Source organism: Bos indicus, chromosome 8 (assembly GCF_029378745.1).
Source record: "Bos indicus isolate NIAB-ARS_2022 breed Sahiwal x Tharparkar chromosome 8, NIAB-ARS_B.indTharparkar_mat_pri_1.0, whole genome shotgun sequence".
NCBI lineage: Eukaryota > Metazoa > Chordata > Mammalia > Artiodactyla > Bovidae > Bos > Bos indicus.
Genome location: NC_091767.1, coordinates 64,044,989 through 64,064,752, shown reverse-complemented (window position 1 = coordinate 64,064,752; position 19,764 = coordinate 64,044,989). Strand labels below are relative to the sequence as shown.

At 40.1% G+C, this 19,764-nt stretch overlaps 1 protein-coding gene across 2 annotated transcripts in view; it reads right to left on the bottom strand.

Annotated features, from left to right (window-relative positions):
- TGFBR1 (transforming growth factor beta receptor 1) overlaps positions 1-19,764 on the bottom strand; it is a 75,436-nt gene that overhangs the window by 16,955 nt on the left and 38,717 nt on the right. For both annotated transcript variants that reach the window (XM_070794825.1, XM_019966270.2), the window contains exons 4-6: positions 13,927-14,157; positions 7,595-7,762; positions 4,693-4,849 (exon numbers count right to left, since the gene is read on the bottom strand). In XM_070794825.1, the coding sequence (XP_070650926.1) occupies positions 4,693-4,849; positions 7,595-7,762; positions 13,927-14,157 (556 nt within the window). The remainder of the gene's footprint in view (positions 1-4,692; positions 4,850-7,594; positions 7,763-13,926; positions 14,158-19,764) is intronic.

The window sequence follows — 19,764 nt, the reverse complement described above, 5'->3', positions numbered from 1 at the left end:
TGCCTTAGATAGGTAGGCATACAGGCTCAAACATATCTAGGAAATCAAAGGAAAAAACATATCTAGGAAATCAAAGAAAAAAAAACCCTACATCTTCTTACTTTCCTCCCCCATATTTTATGATTTAGATGTCCACTTTTATATCTTCATGTTCTTTTGCTGTTCATTGTGGTTATCACTTTCACAGAAAAAAAAATTTTTTTAATCTGTGTACAGGCTTATTTCAGTAATTTGCTTTCCAATTGTGATTTTTTTCCTCCCCTTTTTATTCCCCTATAGAGTATTACTCCTTTTCTATTTAGAGAAGACTTTTCAGTATTTCCTTTAGGACAGGTTTAGTATTGCTGTATACTTTCAGTTTTCTGAGAAATTCATCTCTTTCTAAACAATCACCTTGCTGGGTAGAGGATCGGAGGTTGCAGATTTTTCCCTTTTAGGACTTTGAATCTATCTTGGCACTTCCTTCTAACCTGCAACATTTCTGTAGTAGGAACAACTGATGGCGGAATCCCTTATAATTAACTTTTTGTCTTGCTTCCTTTGAAATTTTCCTCTTTAATTTCTGCTACGGATAACGTGTCTTGGTGTAGGCCTGTTTGAGTTTACCTTGTCTGGGACCCTCAGTGCTTCCTGTACCTGAATATGCATTTCGTTCTTTAGGTATGGGAAGGTTTCGGTCATAATTTCTTCAAATGCATTTTCAACCTCTTTTTCTGTCTCTTCTCCTTCTGGAATTCCTATTACGCATAGATTGGCATACTTTATCTTACCCCATAGGTCCCTTTTTTTCGTTTGGCTTTCTGTCTGCTGTCCTAATTGGGCAGTTTTTATCTTCTGTCTTCCAGGTCACTTATTTATTCTGCTATTCATTGCCTTTACTTCAGTTTTTGTCTTGGCAAGTGAGTTTTCTTGGTTCCTGTTTATAGTTTCGAATTCCTTTTTTACAGTACTCTGTATTTCTGTTGATAGCCTTTTTTAATTCCTTCAGTATTTTCAGTCTTCTTTTTGAAATCAGTGCCTACTACACTGAAGAGGTCTGTTTCATTGCTCTTTCAAGGGAATTCTCTTGGTCTTTCAACTGGGAGTGGTCTTTCAACTGGGAGTGGTTCCTCTGCTTCTTCATTTTACTTATATTTCTCTTCTGTGAGTTTCAGTTCAGTTGCTCATCATGTCTGACTCTTTGCAACCCCATGGACTGCAGCATGCCAGGCTTCCCTGTCCATCACCAACTCCTTGAGCTTAATCAAATTCATGTCCATTGAGTTGGTGATGCCATCCAACCATCTCATCTTCTGTTGCCCCCTCTCCTCCCACCTTCAATCTTTCCCAGCATCAAGGTCTTTTCTAGTGAGTCAGTTCTTCCCATCAGGTGGATAAAGTATTGGAGCTTCAGCATCAGTCCTTCCTCAGGACTGATTTCCTTTAGGATGGACAGGTTGGACCTCCTTGCAGTCCAAGGGACTCTCAAGAGTCTTCTCCAACACCACAGTTCAAAAGCATCAATTCTTCGGTGCTCAGCTTTCTTTATAGTCCAACTCTCACATTCATATGTGATTACTGGAAAAACCATAGCCTTGACTAGATGGACCTTTGTTGACAAAGTAATGTCTCTGCTTTTTAATATGCTGTCTAGGTTGGTCATAGCTTTCCTTCCAGGGAGTAAGCATCTTTTAATTTCATGGCTGCAGTCACCATCTGCAGTGATTTTGGAGCCCAGAAAAAAAATCTGTTTCCATTGTTTCCCCATCTATTTGCCATGAAGTGATGGGACCAGATGCCATGATCTTCGTTTTCTGAATGTTGAGTTTTAGCCAGCTCTTTCACTGTCCTCTTGCACTTTCATCAAGAGGCTCTTTAGTTCTTCTTCACTTTCTGCCATAAGGTTGGTGTCATCTGCATATCTGAGGTTATTGATATTTCTCCCAGCAATCTTGATTCCAGCTTGTGCTTCATCCAGCCTGGCATTTCGCATGATGCACTCTGCATGAAAGCAGGGTGGCAATATACAGCCTTGACGTACTCCTTTCCTGATTTGGAACCAGTCTGTTGTTCCATGTCCAGTTCTAACTGTTGTTTCTTGACCTGCATACAGATTTCTCAAGAGGCAGGTCAGGTGGTCTGGTATTCCCATCTCTTGAAGATTTTCCACAGTTTGTTATGATCCACACAGTCAAAGGTTTTGGTGTAGTCAATAAAGCAGAAGTAGATGTTTTTCTGGAACTCTCTTGCTTTTTCAATGACCCAATGGATGTTGGCAATTTGATCTCTGGTTCCTCTGTCTTTTCTAAATCCAGCTTGAACATCAGGAAGTTCATGGTTCACATACTGTTGAGGCCTGGCTTGGAGAATTTTGAGCATTACTTTACTAGCATGTGAGATGAATGCAATTTTGCAGTAGTTTGAATGTTCTTTGGCATTGCCTTTCTTTGGGATTGGAATGAAAACTGACCTTTTCCAGTCCTGTGGCCACTGCTGAGTTTTCCAAATTTGCTGGCATATTGAGTGCAGCACTTTCACAGCATCATCTTGTGAATTTAGGAGAAACAATTATCTACGATGGTCTCTGAGGACTATTTATAGGTGGGAGCCCCCCTTTGTACCTTGTGTGGGTTTAGTATTTTTGGTGCAAGGGCTGTTTTAGTATGGATGCCTGTCACCTCTCCCCTCAGCATGTACTGGTAATTATCCTTTTGATAGAGGGCATGCAGATAATGGTCTGGTGTTCTTGGCAGTGGTGGCAGCTCATGATTGTTCCTGGAGGTGGTGTCCTGCTGCCTGAAAGCTAATGCAGGGGAAAACGCCCCTCACACATGGCCCACATGATGGCGCCTGGATTCTAAGGCAGCCCAGGCTTTCTCTGCGTACACCCTCAGATGCGATCACATCAGACCCTAACCCCTTCAGACTGTTTCTATACATCCCACCCCCGTGCCCCCCAGGTCTGATTTCTGAAGCCTGAGCTTCCACGCATAACTGAGATCATATTAGACTCAAGAAAAATATCTCCACTGGTTTACTCCAAATCCCATGAAAAGCTGAAATAGCAATTTTATGCTATTTGCCTTATGATCTTTGTTTCCAATGACCCACATCCTAGGTGTCCTACTATACACCACCTACTTTGCTGTGTACTATGCAGGGACTATGTATTTCAGTCTAGAAGTCTTCTCACTAAAACAGAATAAAAGGAAAGGCAAGGACATACTCCAGGGAACAAAATAATAGATAAAAATGAATGCCAGTCCTTAATGATACCATATTGCACAGTTCTGAGGTTTCAAAAATCCTACTAAGGTTACAGATTAAGACTCACAAAGACCTACAGCAACCACTGCCTGGAACCCTGAGTCAAAAGATCTGAGAGTCCCCATTGAATCCATAAATACAGCTGAGATACAATAAAGCTCAGCTCTATTCAAGTCCAGCATAGCACTTTGACGGTATGTGGTGGCAAAATGCTGTGATACACAAAGCAAAGCCTTTTGGGTCAGAAAGGCCCAGGTTCAAATCTCAGCTCTTCAGCTTACCATCCAGGAGGTTGGCCACATTAACCTTCACAAGGTGGTTTCCTCATCTGTGAATTGAGGGCAGTGATACTTACCTACTTAGGTTCTTTGAGTACTCATGTGTGTGTGTTAGTCACACAGTCATGTCCGACTCTCTGGGATTCCATGGACTGTAGCCCACCAGGCTCCTCTGTCCATGGGATTTTCCAGGCAAGAATTCTGGAGTGGGTTGCCATTCCCTTCTCCAGAGGATCTTCCTGACCCAAGAACAGAACCTGGGTCTCCCACATAGTAGGCAGATTGTTTACTGAGCTACCAGGGGAGTACTCATAGATTCAACAAATACTTATTGAGGACCTACTATCTTCTAGGCACCATGATAGATGCTGGGAATACAAGGCTTCTCTCAAAGCTGCTTACGATCCAATGGAATATACAGATAAGTGAACAGTTATAATGTGCTAAGTGGTCCAGATTTAGCATGCAATGTGGGTGCCTAACAAGGACATCTAACAGTCCAGAAAAAGATTCCTCTGAGAAAGGAAGACTGAGTACAAGTTAAGGAAACAGGAGGGGAAAGTATGCTCTAGGACAGAAGTCAGGCCCACAATCTGTGGCACCCCGTCAGAGCAGTGGCAGCGTTAGATTAAAAATGAAGTGCACAATGAATGTAACGTGCTTGAATCTTCCCCACCCCTGGTCCTTGGGAAAATTACCTTTAAAACAATGAGTCCTGGGTGCCCAAAAGGGTGGGGACTGCTGCTCTAGGATATAGCACATGTGAAAGTTTGAAGAGAGAAAGCTATGTTTTCAGGAAATAAAAATATAAAAACAGTTGGGCTAACTACATCACAACATTTGAAGAGAACATTAAATGATGTAATATACATAAGAGACGCATTAAGATGACTGGTACACAGTAGGTACCCCATTAATATTAACTACTCTTATGATAACATAACTAATAGTAGTATTTTCTGGAAAGGCTACCTTTCATCAGCAGTAACCTTTGTAAGTTAGCTAACCATGATTTCAGAGCAGGCAAGACCATGAGATCTTCCACCTGTGAGCAGTCTAATAAAGAACAAGGTTGAGTTTCAGAAAAGTTATGTATCTAGAAATGAGAAGGAAAAGAAGTCAACTTCAGAACATAAAAATAACTGTGTTCACTCTGTGATAAGTATACCTTTTTGTTCCCACTCTGTGGTTTGGAGCAATGTCAATTGTATCCGTGGCCGAATCATGCCTTACTGCCAATCCTAAGTCTGCAATACAGCAAGTTCCATTCTTCTTTACCAAGATATTCTTTGATTTCAAATCCCTATGAGCTATGGCTGGTTTTCCTAAAGAAAAAGAAAGTTAAACATGGTTGCTTAAAGGGCAATACCAATCACAAATCTCACCTAGGTCCTCCCATCCCAGTATCAAAAGCATTTCATCCCCGTCACTGCAATACCTGGGCCCTTACTAAACCAACTAACATGAATCAGTGCACAAAAAGTTGATGAGATTACATTTCAAAGAAAACAGATGATGTTCAAAAATATGTCTAACACTCAAAAACCAGGAGGTTAAAGATACTAGTTTGTTGATACCCTATGAATCTTTTTTTATAGGACGCCTAGGTACTAATATTCCAATCCAAGAACCAAAAATCTAGATCACCTCTTTTGCCTATCAACTGGAATATATTCATTAAATGTGTAATGCCTTTAATACTAACTACTAGAAAAAGTGCTATTATAAAATAATTACAGTGTGTAAAACTTGGAACCCTCAGAGGCCGCTGGTGGGAATGTACAATAAAATAGTACAGGCCCTTTGTGAACTTGCCAGACTTTTTTTTTTTTTTTTTTTTCCAAATCATTAGTTACTGTCTGATCCAGTAACTTCACCTCCAGGCATATACCCAAGATAATGGAAACGTATCCACACTAAAACTTGTACATCAGTGTTCATAGCAGCATTATTCATAATAGCCCAAAGTGGAAACAACAAATGTCTATCAATGATGAATGGATACCCAAAATGTAGTAAATCCATATAATGAAATATTGCTTGGACATAAAAGGGAATGAATTTCTGATAATGCTGCAACATGGATAAACCTTGAACCTATACTAGAAAGCAGCTAGTCATAAAAGGTATATTGTATGATTCCATATGCTATGTCCAGAATAAGCAAATCTATATAGATGGTCATAAAGAGTCAGACACAACTTAGTGACTGAACAATAGATGGAAAATAAGTTAGAGGTTGCCTAGAGCTAGAGAGTTTAGAGGGAAATGGGGAGTGACTGCTGAGAACTATAGGCCTCACCTCTTTTGAGGTGATGAAAATGTTCTTAAATGTTCTTAAAATGTGGTGATAGCTATACAAAACTGATTATACTAAAAACCACTCATTTGTACACCAAATGGGTAAACTGTATAGTATGTGAATTACAACTCAATTTGTTATTGTTCAGTCACCAAGTCATGTCTGACTCTTTGCAACCCTATGGACTGGAGCAGGCCAGGCTCCTGGCCTGTCTCCTGGAGTTCGTTCAAACTGATGTCCATTGAGTTGGTGATGCTATCTAACCATCTCATCCCCTGCCACCCCCTTTCCCTTTTGCCTTCTATTTTCCCCAGCACCAGGGTCTTTTGCAATGAGTTGGCTCTTTGTACTAGGTGGCCAAAGTACTGGAGCTTCAGCATCAGTCCTTCCAAAGAATATTCTGGGTTTTCTTTTAGGACTGACTGGTTTGATCTCCTTGCAGCTCTAGGAATTCTCAAGAGTCTTCTCCAGCGCCACAGATTGAAACCATCAATTCTTTGGCGCTCAGCCTTCTTTATGGTCCAGCTCTCATATTCATACATGACTACTGGAAAACCACGGCTTTGACTACACAGACCTCTCTCGGCAGAGTGATGTCTCTGCTTTTTAATACGCTACCTAGGTCTGTCATAGCTTTCCTTCCAAGGAGCAAGTGTCTTAATTTCATGGCTGCAGTCACCGTCCACAGTGATTTTGGAGCCCAAGAAAAGAAAATCTGTCACTGCATTCACTTTTTCCCTTTCTATTTGTCATAAAGTGATGTAACTGGATGCCTGGATCTTCCTTTTTTGAATGTTGACTTTTAAGCCAGCTTTTTCACGCTCGTCTTTCACCTTCATCAAGAGGCTTTTTAGTTACTCTTCACTTTCTGTCATTACCATCATTCTGAGGTTGTTGTTATTTCTTCTAGCAGTCTTGATTCCAGCTTGTGATTCACCCAGCCTGGTATCTCACATGATGTATTCTGCATATAAATTAAATAAGTAGGGTGACAATATACAGCCTTGCTGTACTCCTTTCCCAATTTTGAACCTGTTTTTGAAGTCTATTTTGTTTCATGTCCAGTTCTAACTGTTGCTTCTTGATCTGCATACAGGTTTCTAGGGAGATAGGTAAGGTGGTCTGGTATTCCCATCTCTCTAAGAATTTTCCAGTTTATTGTATGTGACATAGTATGTGAATTAAAGCTCAATAAGGCTATTATAATCAACAATGATTTTGCAAAGATGGGGCAGGCTGAACTAGTAAAACAGCATGTGTGACGTATATAGTAAAGCTGGTAATGGGGTTAGCAAGTGGATAATCATCAGGTAGCAAGTGGATAATCATTAGAGCAGAGACTACACTGGCATCTAATATCTTATATAGCACAATACTAACTCATGCAATCTCCTTATCCTAGGATCAAACACAATTATCAGATGGTCAGATAACATTTATGTAGCATGTTGGATGTTTACAGAACATCTTCACATTTCATTTGGTACTATACATAAATTCCAAAATCAAGATCCTCAAAATCACAAGACTAAACACTACTTTTAAGAACTTACCAAAATATCAGTATTGTTGTAACAACTAGAGAATCTCTAATCAAATTCTTAGATTCCTAACTCTATGTTAGATTTTCAACAGAAAGTTAAGATATTCTCATATAAAAACTCATTTTAAACATTTCTACTTCGGCTGACTTCTTGCAAAAATTTTCTGAATAGACATTAGACCCATAGGAATTTAAAGCTTAAATAACAGGACTGCTTTGAGTTACCTTGGGTACCAACTATCTCCATGTGAAGATGGGCAAGTCCACTTGCTGTGGACAGAGCAAGTTTTATCATTCCTTCCACAGTAACTGTGTATCTGTTCAAATAATCAAAAAGGGATCCGTGCTCATGATAATCTGACACCAACCAGAGCTGAGTCCATGTGCCATTGTCTGCCAAGTAGAAAAACAATATTTCAGATAGGCTATAGAACATTTATGATTTATCTGTTCAAACATTATGACTTTTTACTCAGTCCTGAATCACACAATGGCAACACATTGGTACCTTACATTTGTATAGATTTCTTTCATATTTTGTTTTTCTTGTTCATATATTTTCATTTATTTTCAGTTTTCTTATACATTTATGTTTATATCCTTTAGGTCCTTAAATTAAGTCACCTATTCTTGAGACTGAGGCAAAGACAACTAGTCCATTCAAGAGACAAAGAATCACAGTGTAAAGACACTGATCTCGAGTCCACACAAACAGTAGCAGGGATGGGACTGTTTAATACATAGAAGAATGCCTGGTCCAGGTGAGGTGCTCAGTGATTGTTCCTGGAAGCTGGGAGGGAAACAAGGAGGAAAAAGAGAAATACCTGGAACCTAGCACAGCCATAGTGGGAATAGAATATTAGGGGACAAACCATATGTGACCTTAAATGAGAAATGCAAGCTTTAATGACAAACTGTGTATACAGTTCAACAAGAAGCCAAGTAAGATTATTACAATTCCAAGGTATCCAGCTTAGAAAACTATAAAAACAGTAGTATCACTGACACATGGGGTAGCTGAGATAGGAACTAAAAATGTCAGGAGGGGAAAAGGCTGGGACTGAATTTAATTTTACACAAGGTAGTTTTAAACCTCACCAGCTAAGAATGTGCCTTTTTCCAAAAGTTCAATTAACTGTAAACCAGTATGTGAAATGAAAATGTATTTTCCCTTAGGAACCATGTAAAGGTTCTGGCTGGGCTTCTAGGCTAGGCTGGTCCACAAAAGTCCATTTAGCCTAGAAGTAGCTGGAGAACCATATATTTCACAAAATCGTGATAGCAAAACAGTATTACAACAATACTAGGAGGCAGGGCATTTCAGTAAAAGATGCTTTACTTGGAGTCATTCTGACCTGGGTTGGAATCCAGGGCCTGGCTGTTACTGATGACTACGTGACCTTAGACTGGTTAAGAAACTTCTTAACCAGTGAGCCTTTGTTTCCTCTTTTACACTACAAGAATACCTTAACTTTTCAAGACCACTAAGAAGATTTTAAAAATAAGATAATAGGTTTTTAAAAAGCATTTAGCATGGCACACAAGAACTAAAATGTGCTATTTCCTTCCCTGTTAGTTGTAAAACGAAAGAAACTCAAAGTGACATAAAACACTTTATTTTGAAGGTTGTTACTTGAAAGAAAGCAACTCTGATTAGAAGAAATTAAGGAATGAAATGTTTTCAGAAGATTCTGGAGGAGGTTGCTGAGTATTTTTGAAAGGATTTAGATATTCATGATACTAATTCGTTATAAATTTGTTCATAAACTTTAATCAACTGATTCTGTTCAAACTTGTACCTTTCCTTTTCCTCGATACAGGTATATCACTAAGTACATCTGCATGATTAACCACAGCTGAATTCTGGAAGGTTCACAAATAACAAGAAATAAATTCGGAACACAGTAAGATGGAAGACTGGGAGAGTTTCTGAGGTAATTGACAAGAGAGGTGGAAGGATATACTAGAGGCTATGCCCACATAAAGGGTTGTCTGAGTTGGAATTAACTAAATTAGGAGGAAAATAAAGAAAAGGGAATAGGGGGCTGGAGGTGAAGGTGGTGGGGGAGCAGCAGCCCTAGGTTCTAAGCAGAGTCCATTGCCCCCTAACACAGAAGAAAGGAGAGTAGGGAAGAGCCAGCAGGGTCACCAATTCCCACGGTGACCACTAGGTGACAGCACTAGCTTGGTTGCTGCTTGAGCACAGAGTAGAGTTCAGGGCACAGTAGCGGGAGCGCTTTTTGCCAGTCAGCATGTTAACAACTTAGAACAAGCCTAAAACATGCTGGGCCTGGTAAGAGCCTCAAACTGCAGTTTTTAAAGTCACTGCCACCACTGAATTTGAAACCAAAAATGTGGGTGAGTTCTTTGACGGAGAAATTACTATTTGTAAAATTAGAGCCTTCATATGAGTTAACAAGGGTTTCAGAAAACAAAAGCACCTATTAAGAAATAAACTCACCCAATCAATCAGAAAGTGGAGAAAAGACCTAAACAGACATTTCTCCAAAGAAGACATACAGATGGCTAACAAACGTGAAAAGATGCTCAACATCTCTCATTATTAGAGAAATGCAAATGAAAACTACAATGAGGTATTATCACCTAACACCATTCAGAATGGCCATCATCAAAAAGTCTACAAACAATAAATGCTGGAGAGGGTGTGGAGAAAAGGGAACACTCTTGCACTGTTGGTGGGAATGTAAATTGATACAGCCACTATGGAAGATGGTTTGGGGATTCCTTAAAAAACTAGGAATAAAACCACTATATGACTCAGCAATCCCACTCCTAGGCATATACCCTGAGGAAACCAAAATTGAAAAAGATACATCTATCCCATTGTTCACTGCAGCAATATTTACAATAGCTAGAACATGGAAGCAACCTAGATGTCCATCGACAGCCATAAAAAGGAATGCATTTGAGTCAGTTCTGATGAGGTGGATAAACCTAGAACCTATTATACAGAGTGAAGTGAGTCAGAGAAAAGATAAATATCATATTCTAATGCATATATACAGAATCTAGAAAATGGTACTGAAGAATTTATTTACAGGGCAACAGTTGAGAAACAGAATAGACTTATGGATGTGGGGAGAGGGAAGGAGAGGGTGAGATGTATGGAAAGAGTAACATGGAAACTTACATTACCATATGTAAAATAGATAGCCAATGGGAATTTGCTGTATGGCTAAGGAAACGCAAACGGCTCTGTATCAATCTACAGGGGTGGGATGAGGAGGGAGGTTCAAAAGGGAGGGGATATACGTATACCTGTGACTGATTCATGTCGAGGTTTGACAGAAAACAAAATTCTGTAAAGCAATTATCCTTCAATAAAAAAATTTAAAAAACTCCCATCAGTTCAGTTCAGTTGCTCAGTCGTGTCCGACTCTACGACCCCATGAATCGCAGCACTCCCTGTCCATCACCAATTCCTGGAGTTCACCTAAACCCACGTCCATCGAGTCGGTGATACCATCCAGCCATCTCATCCTCTGTCATCCCCTTTTCCTCTTGCCCCCAATCCCTCCCAGCATCAGAGTCTTTTCCAATGAGTCAACTCTTCGCACGAGGTGGCCAAAGTACTGAGTTTCAGCTTTAGCATCATTCCTTCCAAAGAACACCCAGGACTGATCTCCTTTAGAATGGACTGGTTGGATCTCCTGCGGTCCATAAGACTCAAGAGTCACCTCCAACACCACAGTTCAAAAGCATCAATTCTTCGGCGCTCAGCCTTCTTCACAGTCCAACTCTCACATCCATACCTGACCACTGGAAAAACCATAGCCTTGACTAGACGGACCTTTATTGGCAAAGTAAAAACTCCATACTCACAGAATATATTGACTGTTTTAAAGCATTGGGGAAGAAGAAAAATGGTGTCTGAGAGAAGAAAATGAAAACTAAAGACTTGGTCAGACTATAAGTACTAGTTTTGTTTGTTTTTAAACAATACCAAATTGGTAGTATCTATTGATAACAGCTGCTTACATCCATCATCACCCCAGGTCACAAAAAGTAGATAATCACATATATATGCCTCCTGATGAGGTGCAATAGAAAGAATACAATATGTAGAAAGTATATAATATTTTCAGTCAGAAAACCGATAATCAAATTCAGTTTCTAATTTTAACTACCAGTTTTCAAATTATACAGGAGCAAGTTCAGAGATACTGTACGAATTCAATTAGCAAATCTAGAATATGATAAGCTCTATAGGACAAATAATCCAGTTTCTTTAACAAATAAACTGCAAGGGAAAAAAGGGGGGGGATCCCCAGTGTTTTTAAAGGATTTAAGATAAATATCAACCAAATGCAATGGATCCTAAAAATGAATAACCAATAAGTAAACAATTGCAGAAATATGAAACTGACTAGGTATTTGATGGCATCTTTTAAATTGACAATGGTAGTATGGTTATGTTTCATAAAAAAATGATTCCCTATAATCTAAAGATGCAAACTGAAATATTCATAGGGAAAAGATGTATTGCTGGGATTAGCTTCAAATAATTCAAAGGGGGCAGAGTAGATGGAATCAGAACTCAAATATGATTTGCAATGAGCTGATAATTTTTGAAGCTGGGTAATGGGAATCCCCATCTATTTGCCATGAAGTAATGAGACTGGATGCCATGATCTTCGTTTTCTGAATGTTAAGCTTTAAGCCAACTTTTTCACTCTCCTCTTTCACTTTCATCAAGAGGTTTTTTAAGTTCCTCTTCAACTTTTTGCCATAAGGGTGGTATCATCTGCATATCTGATGTTATTGATATTTCTCCCGGCAATCTTGATTCCAGCTTGTGCTTCTTCCAGCCCAGCGTTTCTCATGATGTACTCTGCATGTAAGTTAAATAAGCAGGGTGACAATATACAGCCTTGACATACTCCTTTTCCTATTTGGAACCAGTCTGTTGTTCCATGTCCAGTTCTAACTATTGCTTCCTGACCTGCATATAGGTTTCTCAAGAGGCAGGTCAGGTGGTCTGGTATTCCCATCTCTTTCAGAATTTTCCACAGTTTATTGTGATCCACACAGTTAAAGGCTTTGGCATAGTCAATAAAGCAGAAATGAGAGTCCCTTGGACTGCAAGGAGATCCAACCAGTCCATTCTGAAGGAGATCAGCCCTGGGTGTTCTTTGGAAGGAATGATGCTAAAGCTGAAACTCCACTACTTTGGCCACCCCATGCAAAGAGTTGACTCATTGGAAAAGACTCTGATGCTGGGAGGGGTTGGGGGCAGGAGGAGAAGGGGACGACAGAGGATGAGATGGCTGGATGGCATCACTGACTCGATGGATGTGAGTTTGAGTGAACTCTAGGAGTTGGTGATGAACAGGGAGGCCTGGAGTGCTCCAATTCATGGGGTCGCAAAGAGTCGGACACGACTGAGTGACTAAACTGAAATGAATGGGAATCCACTATCCTATTCTCTACTTTTCTGTATACTGGATATTTTCTACAAATAAAAGTTTAAAAAAAACAAGTAATGTTTGTTGTAAATAAATTTGAAAATACAGAGAAACAACAAGAAAAATCAAAATCACCCATGAACACCAAGATTAAACACTATTAACATTTTGAAGAAATAAATATTATTGAAGAAAATGGGAAGGGAGAAGAGTAAAAAGATGACTATGGTTATGGCCTTTAAAAAAGAATGAAAGCATTTTTCTAAAAAAACAAATAGCAATGCTGGGAAATACATTTGATTCAAAGCAAGTACAATGAGAGTTGAGTTTAATACAAGTCTCTGACAAAAGCTAAAAGGTAGGGATTGTGGGCACTGCTATAAAAACTGAAGCCAGAAAAGTAAGTACAGTCTGAAGTGACTTTTCAGTCACTGCTCATCCTGACTGTCTACACACATGGCTTCCTCACTTGCTTCAGCATCTGATCTGACCCCTGGCCTCAATCACCTGTGTACCACAGGCAAGAAAGGGTTCATCCACATGGTTACCAAGATCTAGGTGGTTTTAGAGAAACCATTTCTCTAAGTGAGTTTACTTAAAAGACTAATCTATTTAGCCCTAGAAATTTAAACACAGAATACACTTGAGAAGTTATTTTTATTCTCCCTATAAATAAGCTCATTAGGAAATACTAGAATGCCCTAATGGTCAGGAGGAGAATAAAAGGAAACGTATCTGAGCTCTAGTCTGAAACGTATCTGAGCTCTAGTCTATCTCAGAACTCTGGGCAACAAGAGCTTATGAATTTTTTTTCTCTGTTATGACTATATTCAATATCTAACTTCCCAGAACCAAATTAACAAAAGCATATAGTTTCATTTTTTGTTTTTTTAAATAGCTCTTTATACTTTATGAAGTAATTAGAGGTTTAGGAACATGTCAAGAATCAAGAAAATCTTTTAGAAGTTCCTGTTTCTAAAGGCTTCTAATGTATTCTGTTTTACTTAATAGGTCTAATCAATATGACAAACATCCATTTCTCATCAAATATGACAGTGTTTAGTAGTCTTATTTGTAGAATGAATTAAAATATATTTTGTTACACTCAGAGGAGAAGCAAATGTCACTGACCTTTATTGTCTGCTGCTATAAATCCCAAGATGTTTTCGTGACGTAACATGACAGTCTGATAAATCTCTGCTTCACGGAACCATGAACGTTCTTCTCTAGAGGAGAATATTTTAACAGCAACTTCTTCTCCTCTCCATTTTCCTCGCCAAACTTCTCCAAAACGACCTTTGCCAATACTTTCTTGTAACACAATAGTTCTCGCAATTGTTCTCTGAACAAGCAATGGTAAACCTAAGGATAAAAATAAACAGTATTCAATACAAAATATTAGTATGTGTTTCTAACCCAGGATAGGTGTTAAAGAATGACCCAAAAACTTAAAATCTCACTGAGGAAATACAGAGTAAATTTGTGAAATCAGTAATTCATAATAAAAAGGAAACTAATAAAAGGATCCAGAAACTCCTAACAGTCAAGGTAGGCTTTAAAAGATAAGCTGAATTTATACTGGGTTTACAGAAGGGACAGGACTAAAGAAGAAGAGAAGGTAAGGTGTTTAGATAGGAGGAATATACAAGCAAAAGTAGAAGGAAGGAGATCGATGATACATGTTTAGGGAACCAGCTTAGATAAGCAGAATGGGGACGTGTGTAGTAAAACAGTAGAACAGGAGGGAAGCTGCGTCGGAATGTGAGGAGTACTGAATGCCAAGCTCCAGATGACCAGTGAAGAGCTGTAGGAGAAAGAGGAACTGGTAAACATTTCTGAAAGGGGGCCATGAATGGGAAGAAATGATTTACAAATCTTAGTTCAGAAAGATGAGTCTGGTAAGTTTTAAGAATGGGAGGGAAAAAGTATGTAAACACCAGAAACAAGAGAAGTGAATTCTGGTCTAACTTTAAAAATGATTACAAAAACCATCTCAGGACAAGAAATTTACTAATTTATGTGCTAGGACAGCTCCTCTAGGCCCTCCTGCGCCCGTGCAGCCATGGCTCCTTGGACGTGGGGTTGGTCCTCCTGGCCACCGCCCCTGGCCTCGGGCCTGGGGTAGGTCCTCCAGCCCGCCGCCCTTGGCCTCGGGCTTAGGGGCGTGGGGTAGCTCCTCCCGCCCGTGGCGCCTGGCCTCAGGCTTGGGGCATGGGGTATCTCCTCCCGGCTGCCACCCCTGACCTCAAACGCCGGTTATCTCCTCTCGGCCACTACCCCTGACCTCGGACGCGGGGTAGCTCCTCTCGGCCGTTCAGTAGGGAAAACCACTAGACCATTCAGGTATGACCTAAATCAAATCCCTTATGATTATACAGTGGAAGTGAGAAATAGATTTAAGGGCCTAGATCTGATAAGACTGCCTGATGAACTATGGAATGAGGTTCGTGACATTGTACAGGAGACAGTGATCAAGACCATCCCCATGGAAAAGAAATGCAAAAAAGCAAAATGGCTGTCTGGGGAGGCCTTACAAATAGCTGTGAAAAGAAACGAAGCGAAAAGCAAAGGAGAAAAGGAAAGATATAAACATCTGAATGCAGAGTTCCAAAGAATAGCAAGAAGAGATAAGAAAGCCTTCTTCAGCGATCAATGCAAAGAAACAGAAGAAAATAACAGAATGGGAACGACTAGAGATCTCTTCAAGAAAATCAGAGATACCAAGGGAACGTTTCATGCAAAGATGGGCTTGATAAAGGACAGAAATGGTATGGCCTGACAGAAGCAGAAGATATTAAGAAGAGATGGCAAGCATACACAGAAGAACTATACAAAAAAGATCTTCACGACCCAGATAATCACAATGGTGTGATCACTGACCTAGAGCCAGACATCCTGGAATGTGAAGTCAAGTGGGCCTTAGAAAGCATGACTACGAACAAAGCTAGTGGAGGTGATGGAATTCCAGTTGAGCTATTCCAAATCCTGAAAGATGATGCTGTGAAAGTGCTGCACTCAATATGCCAGCAAATCTGGAAAACTCAGCAGTGGCCAAGGGCTGGAAAAGGTCAGTTTTCATTCCAGTCCCAAAGAAAGGCAATGCAAAAGAATGCTCAAACTACCGCACAATTGCACTCATCTCACACGCTAGTAACGTAATGCTCAAAATTCTCCAAGCCAGGCTTCAGCAATATGTGAACCATGAACTTCCTGATGTTCAAGCTGGTTTTAGAAAAGGCAGAGGAACCAAAGATCAAATTGCCAACATCTGCTGGATCATGGAAAAAGCAAGAGAGTTCCAGAAAAACATCTATTTCTGCTTTATTGACTATGCCAAAGCCTTTGACTCTGTGGATCACAATAAACTGTGGAAAATTCTGAAAGAGATGGGAATACCAGACCACCTGACCTGCCTCTTGAGAAACCTATATGCAGGTCAGGAAGCAACAGTTAGAACTGGACAGGGAACAACAGACTGGTTCCAAATAGGAAAAGGAGTACATCAAGGCTGTATATTGTCACCCTGCTTATTTAACTTATATGCAGAGTACATCATGAGAAACGCTGGACTGGAAGAAACATAAACTGGAATCAAGATTGCCAGGAGAAATATCAATAACCTCAGATATGCAGATGACACCACCCTTATGGAAGAAAGTGAAGAGGAACTCAAAAGCCTCTTGATGAAGGTGAAAGTGGAGAGTGAAAAAGTTGGCTTAAAGCTCAACATTCAGAAAACGAAGATCATGGCATCCAGTCCCATCACTTCATGGGAAATAGATGGGGAAACAGTGGAAACAGTGTCAGACTTTATTTTTCTGGGCTCCAGAATCACTACAGATGGTGACTGCAGCCATGAAATTAAAATACACTTACTCCTTGGAAGGAAAGTTATGACCAACCTAGATAGCATATTCAAAAGCAGAGACATTACTTTGCCAACAAAGGTTCATCTAGTTAAGGCTACGGTTTTTCCTGTGGTCATGTATGGATGTGAGAGTTGGACTGTGAAGAAGGCTGAGGGCCGAAGAATTGATGCTTTTGAACTGTGGTGTTGGAGAAGACTCTTGAGAGTCCCTTGGACTGCAAGGAGATCCAACCAGTCCATTCTGAAGGAGATCAGCTCTGGGATTTCTTTGGAAGGAATGATGCTAAAGCTGAAACTCCAGTACTTTGGCCACCTCATGTGAAGAGTTGACTCATTGGAAAAGACTCTGATGCTGGGAGGGATTGGGGGCAAGAGGAGAAGGGGACGACAGAGGATGAGATGGCTGGATGGCATCACTGACTCGATGGATGTGAGTCTGAGTGAACTCCAGGAGTTGGTGATGGACAGGGAGGCCTGGCGTGCTGCGATTCATGGGGTCGCAAAGAGTCAGACACGACTGAGCGACTGATCTGATCTGATCTGATCTGATGTGCTAGGAACTGGCTCCCCACACAACACTAATATCTTAAAGAATGATGCCAAGTAACTTACCTTGGTGATGAGATGTTGGCAGTTTTCTCACCAAATGAATTTGCTTGATTATAACATACAGAGTTTTCAATATTTTATCACACTTCATTTATATAAAAGTATTTACCTATAAAATTTAAGTAACTGTATTTTTGACTATTCTAATTCACTTAATAGTTCATGGACTAAGAACTGTCACCTTAAATTATACTGGCACTGACAATTAAAATATCAGTGTACATCATGTTCTACACTGTTTATGTAGTCTAATATGCATAAATCTGTGTCACAAGTAATCTATATTGAGTTGCCTACTACAGATCAAATTAACCCAACAGGGGTAAATGAAATTATCTGCTCTCTTTGGTTTCTAGTGTGAAATGCGTATAAATACAAACATTAAATCTTTGTCTCTTTTCATCTTTAAGCTTCTCAAATAGGTCTTTCCTTTCCCTTGCTCTATCCATCCACCCCCCAACTTCCTGCAAAGTAGTTAGCAGTCTAATTGTAAACAGTTGTTTTTACAAGGAGACTGCTGGTTAAAAATAAACCTGTAGAAATTAAATGAAGGAGCTCATTTGTATTATGAATAACCAATTCCTAATTATGTTTACAGTAGACACTAACGTACTGAAAGTACATACAGTAGACACTAAAGCCTTTGAGCAGGGCCACACCACGTACTTAAAAAGATGTAAAGCATACATAAGAGTTCATTTCAAGGACTTTACTGGTGGTCCAGCAGTTAAAAATCCCCCTGCCAATGCAGGAGACACAAGTTTGATCCCCTGGTCCAGAAAGATTCCACATGCTGGGCGGCTAGGCCCATGCACCACAACGACTGAAGCCCATGCACCTAGAGCCTGTGCTTGCAGTAAGAGATGCCACTGCAATGAAGAGTAGCCCCACTAGCTGCAACTAGAGAAAACCAGCTTGCAGCAGTGAAGACCCAGTGCAGCCGTAATTAAATGCGCTGTGCTTAGTCGCTCAGTCGTATCTGACTCTTTGTGACTGCGTGGACTGTAGCCCGTATGGAATGTAGCTCCTGTCCATGGAGGTTGTCCAGGCAAGAATACTGGAGTGGGTTGCCATGCCCTCCTTCAGGCAATCTTCCCGACCTAGGGATCAAACCCAGGTTTCCCACATTACAGGCAGACTCTTTACTGTCTGAGCCACCAGGGTTATATTTATTTATGTACTAATAAATAAATATTAAAAACACACGGGAAAAAAGGTTCCTTTCAGCAGGCTGATCTTGAAGTTAGAACGGCAAGAAATAAAAAAGGGGAATAGCAAATGGGAAGTCTGGAAACGCCTGACACGTTCAAGACTGTGTAAAGGGTACTGTCAAGAAAGGCTAAGAGGACAAGGAAAAGTCTGTCTTCCCCTTCACCATTGACAGATGCAGAACTAGAATTCAAAGTCAAATGTGAAAGTCCCTGGGTTGTGTCCGACTCTTTGCGACCCCATGGACTATACAGTCCATGGAATTCTCTAGGCCAGAATACTGGAGTGGGTAGCCTTTTTCCTTCTCCAGGGGATCTTTCCAACCCATGGATTGAACCGGGGTCTCCTGCATTGCAGGCGGATTCTTTACCAACTGAGCTATCAGGCAAAGTATCTGAGCATTAAAAAAAAAAAAAAAAGTAATAGTTTTCTTGTAAAGACAAAAATAAACAGGCCTAAGATAGATCTCAATGTTCTCTGCTTCTGTACCTTTTAGAACTGCTTGAGAGGAAGCTACAATAGGGAAAAATGCATGGTCCAAGCACCTTCACAAACAGTGAACAATGGGAATAAGAGTAGAACAATATGCATACATTAAAGAGATCATAAGCATGAACAAGACATGATGAACACTGGGCTAAGAGATCTACATTCTCAAAAACGGACACACCCATGTGCATGTCCACACACAGTTTTGAGTCTAATGACTGCTTAGAGGCATATGCTTAAAGACAGGCACATGCACAACCTGCGGTGCAGATTCCTGCGACAGGCGTAAGGTTAACTTTAAGTTTAGAGGTGGGTACCAGAACCCAGCTCTCTATTGGCTCCCACAATTCCTAAGTTAAAAAGTACAGTCTTTGAAAGAGAGAGATAGGCCCCTTCCTCAAATATGGTACTGAGTAATAAACGTTTGAATTCATAACATAAAATGTTGTTTTACCTCTTCTTCAATGACTGAAAGAACTAAAAAGGGTATTACTCACAGACATTTGACTTACTCAGAGGCATGAGTTCCATTCATGAAGTGGCATTCAGGCTTTGTAATAAATAGGAGGAAAAGCACTTTCTGCTATCATTCAACAGAAGATAGCTTCTGTCTGGATAAATCGGGAAGCCATTCAGCACAGAATAAACGATGACAGGGAAAGAGGCCTTAAACTAAGCTTTTTTGTAAAATGCAGCAAATTCATATTGTACGTCAGATTTTTTCCCCAAATACCTTTTCAATAAGAGTAATAACACTTGTCATTTGGATATAACTTTACAATCTACCAAGTGCC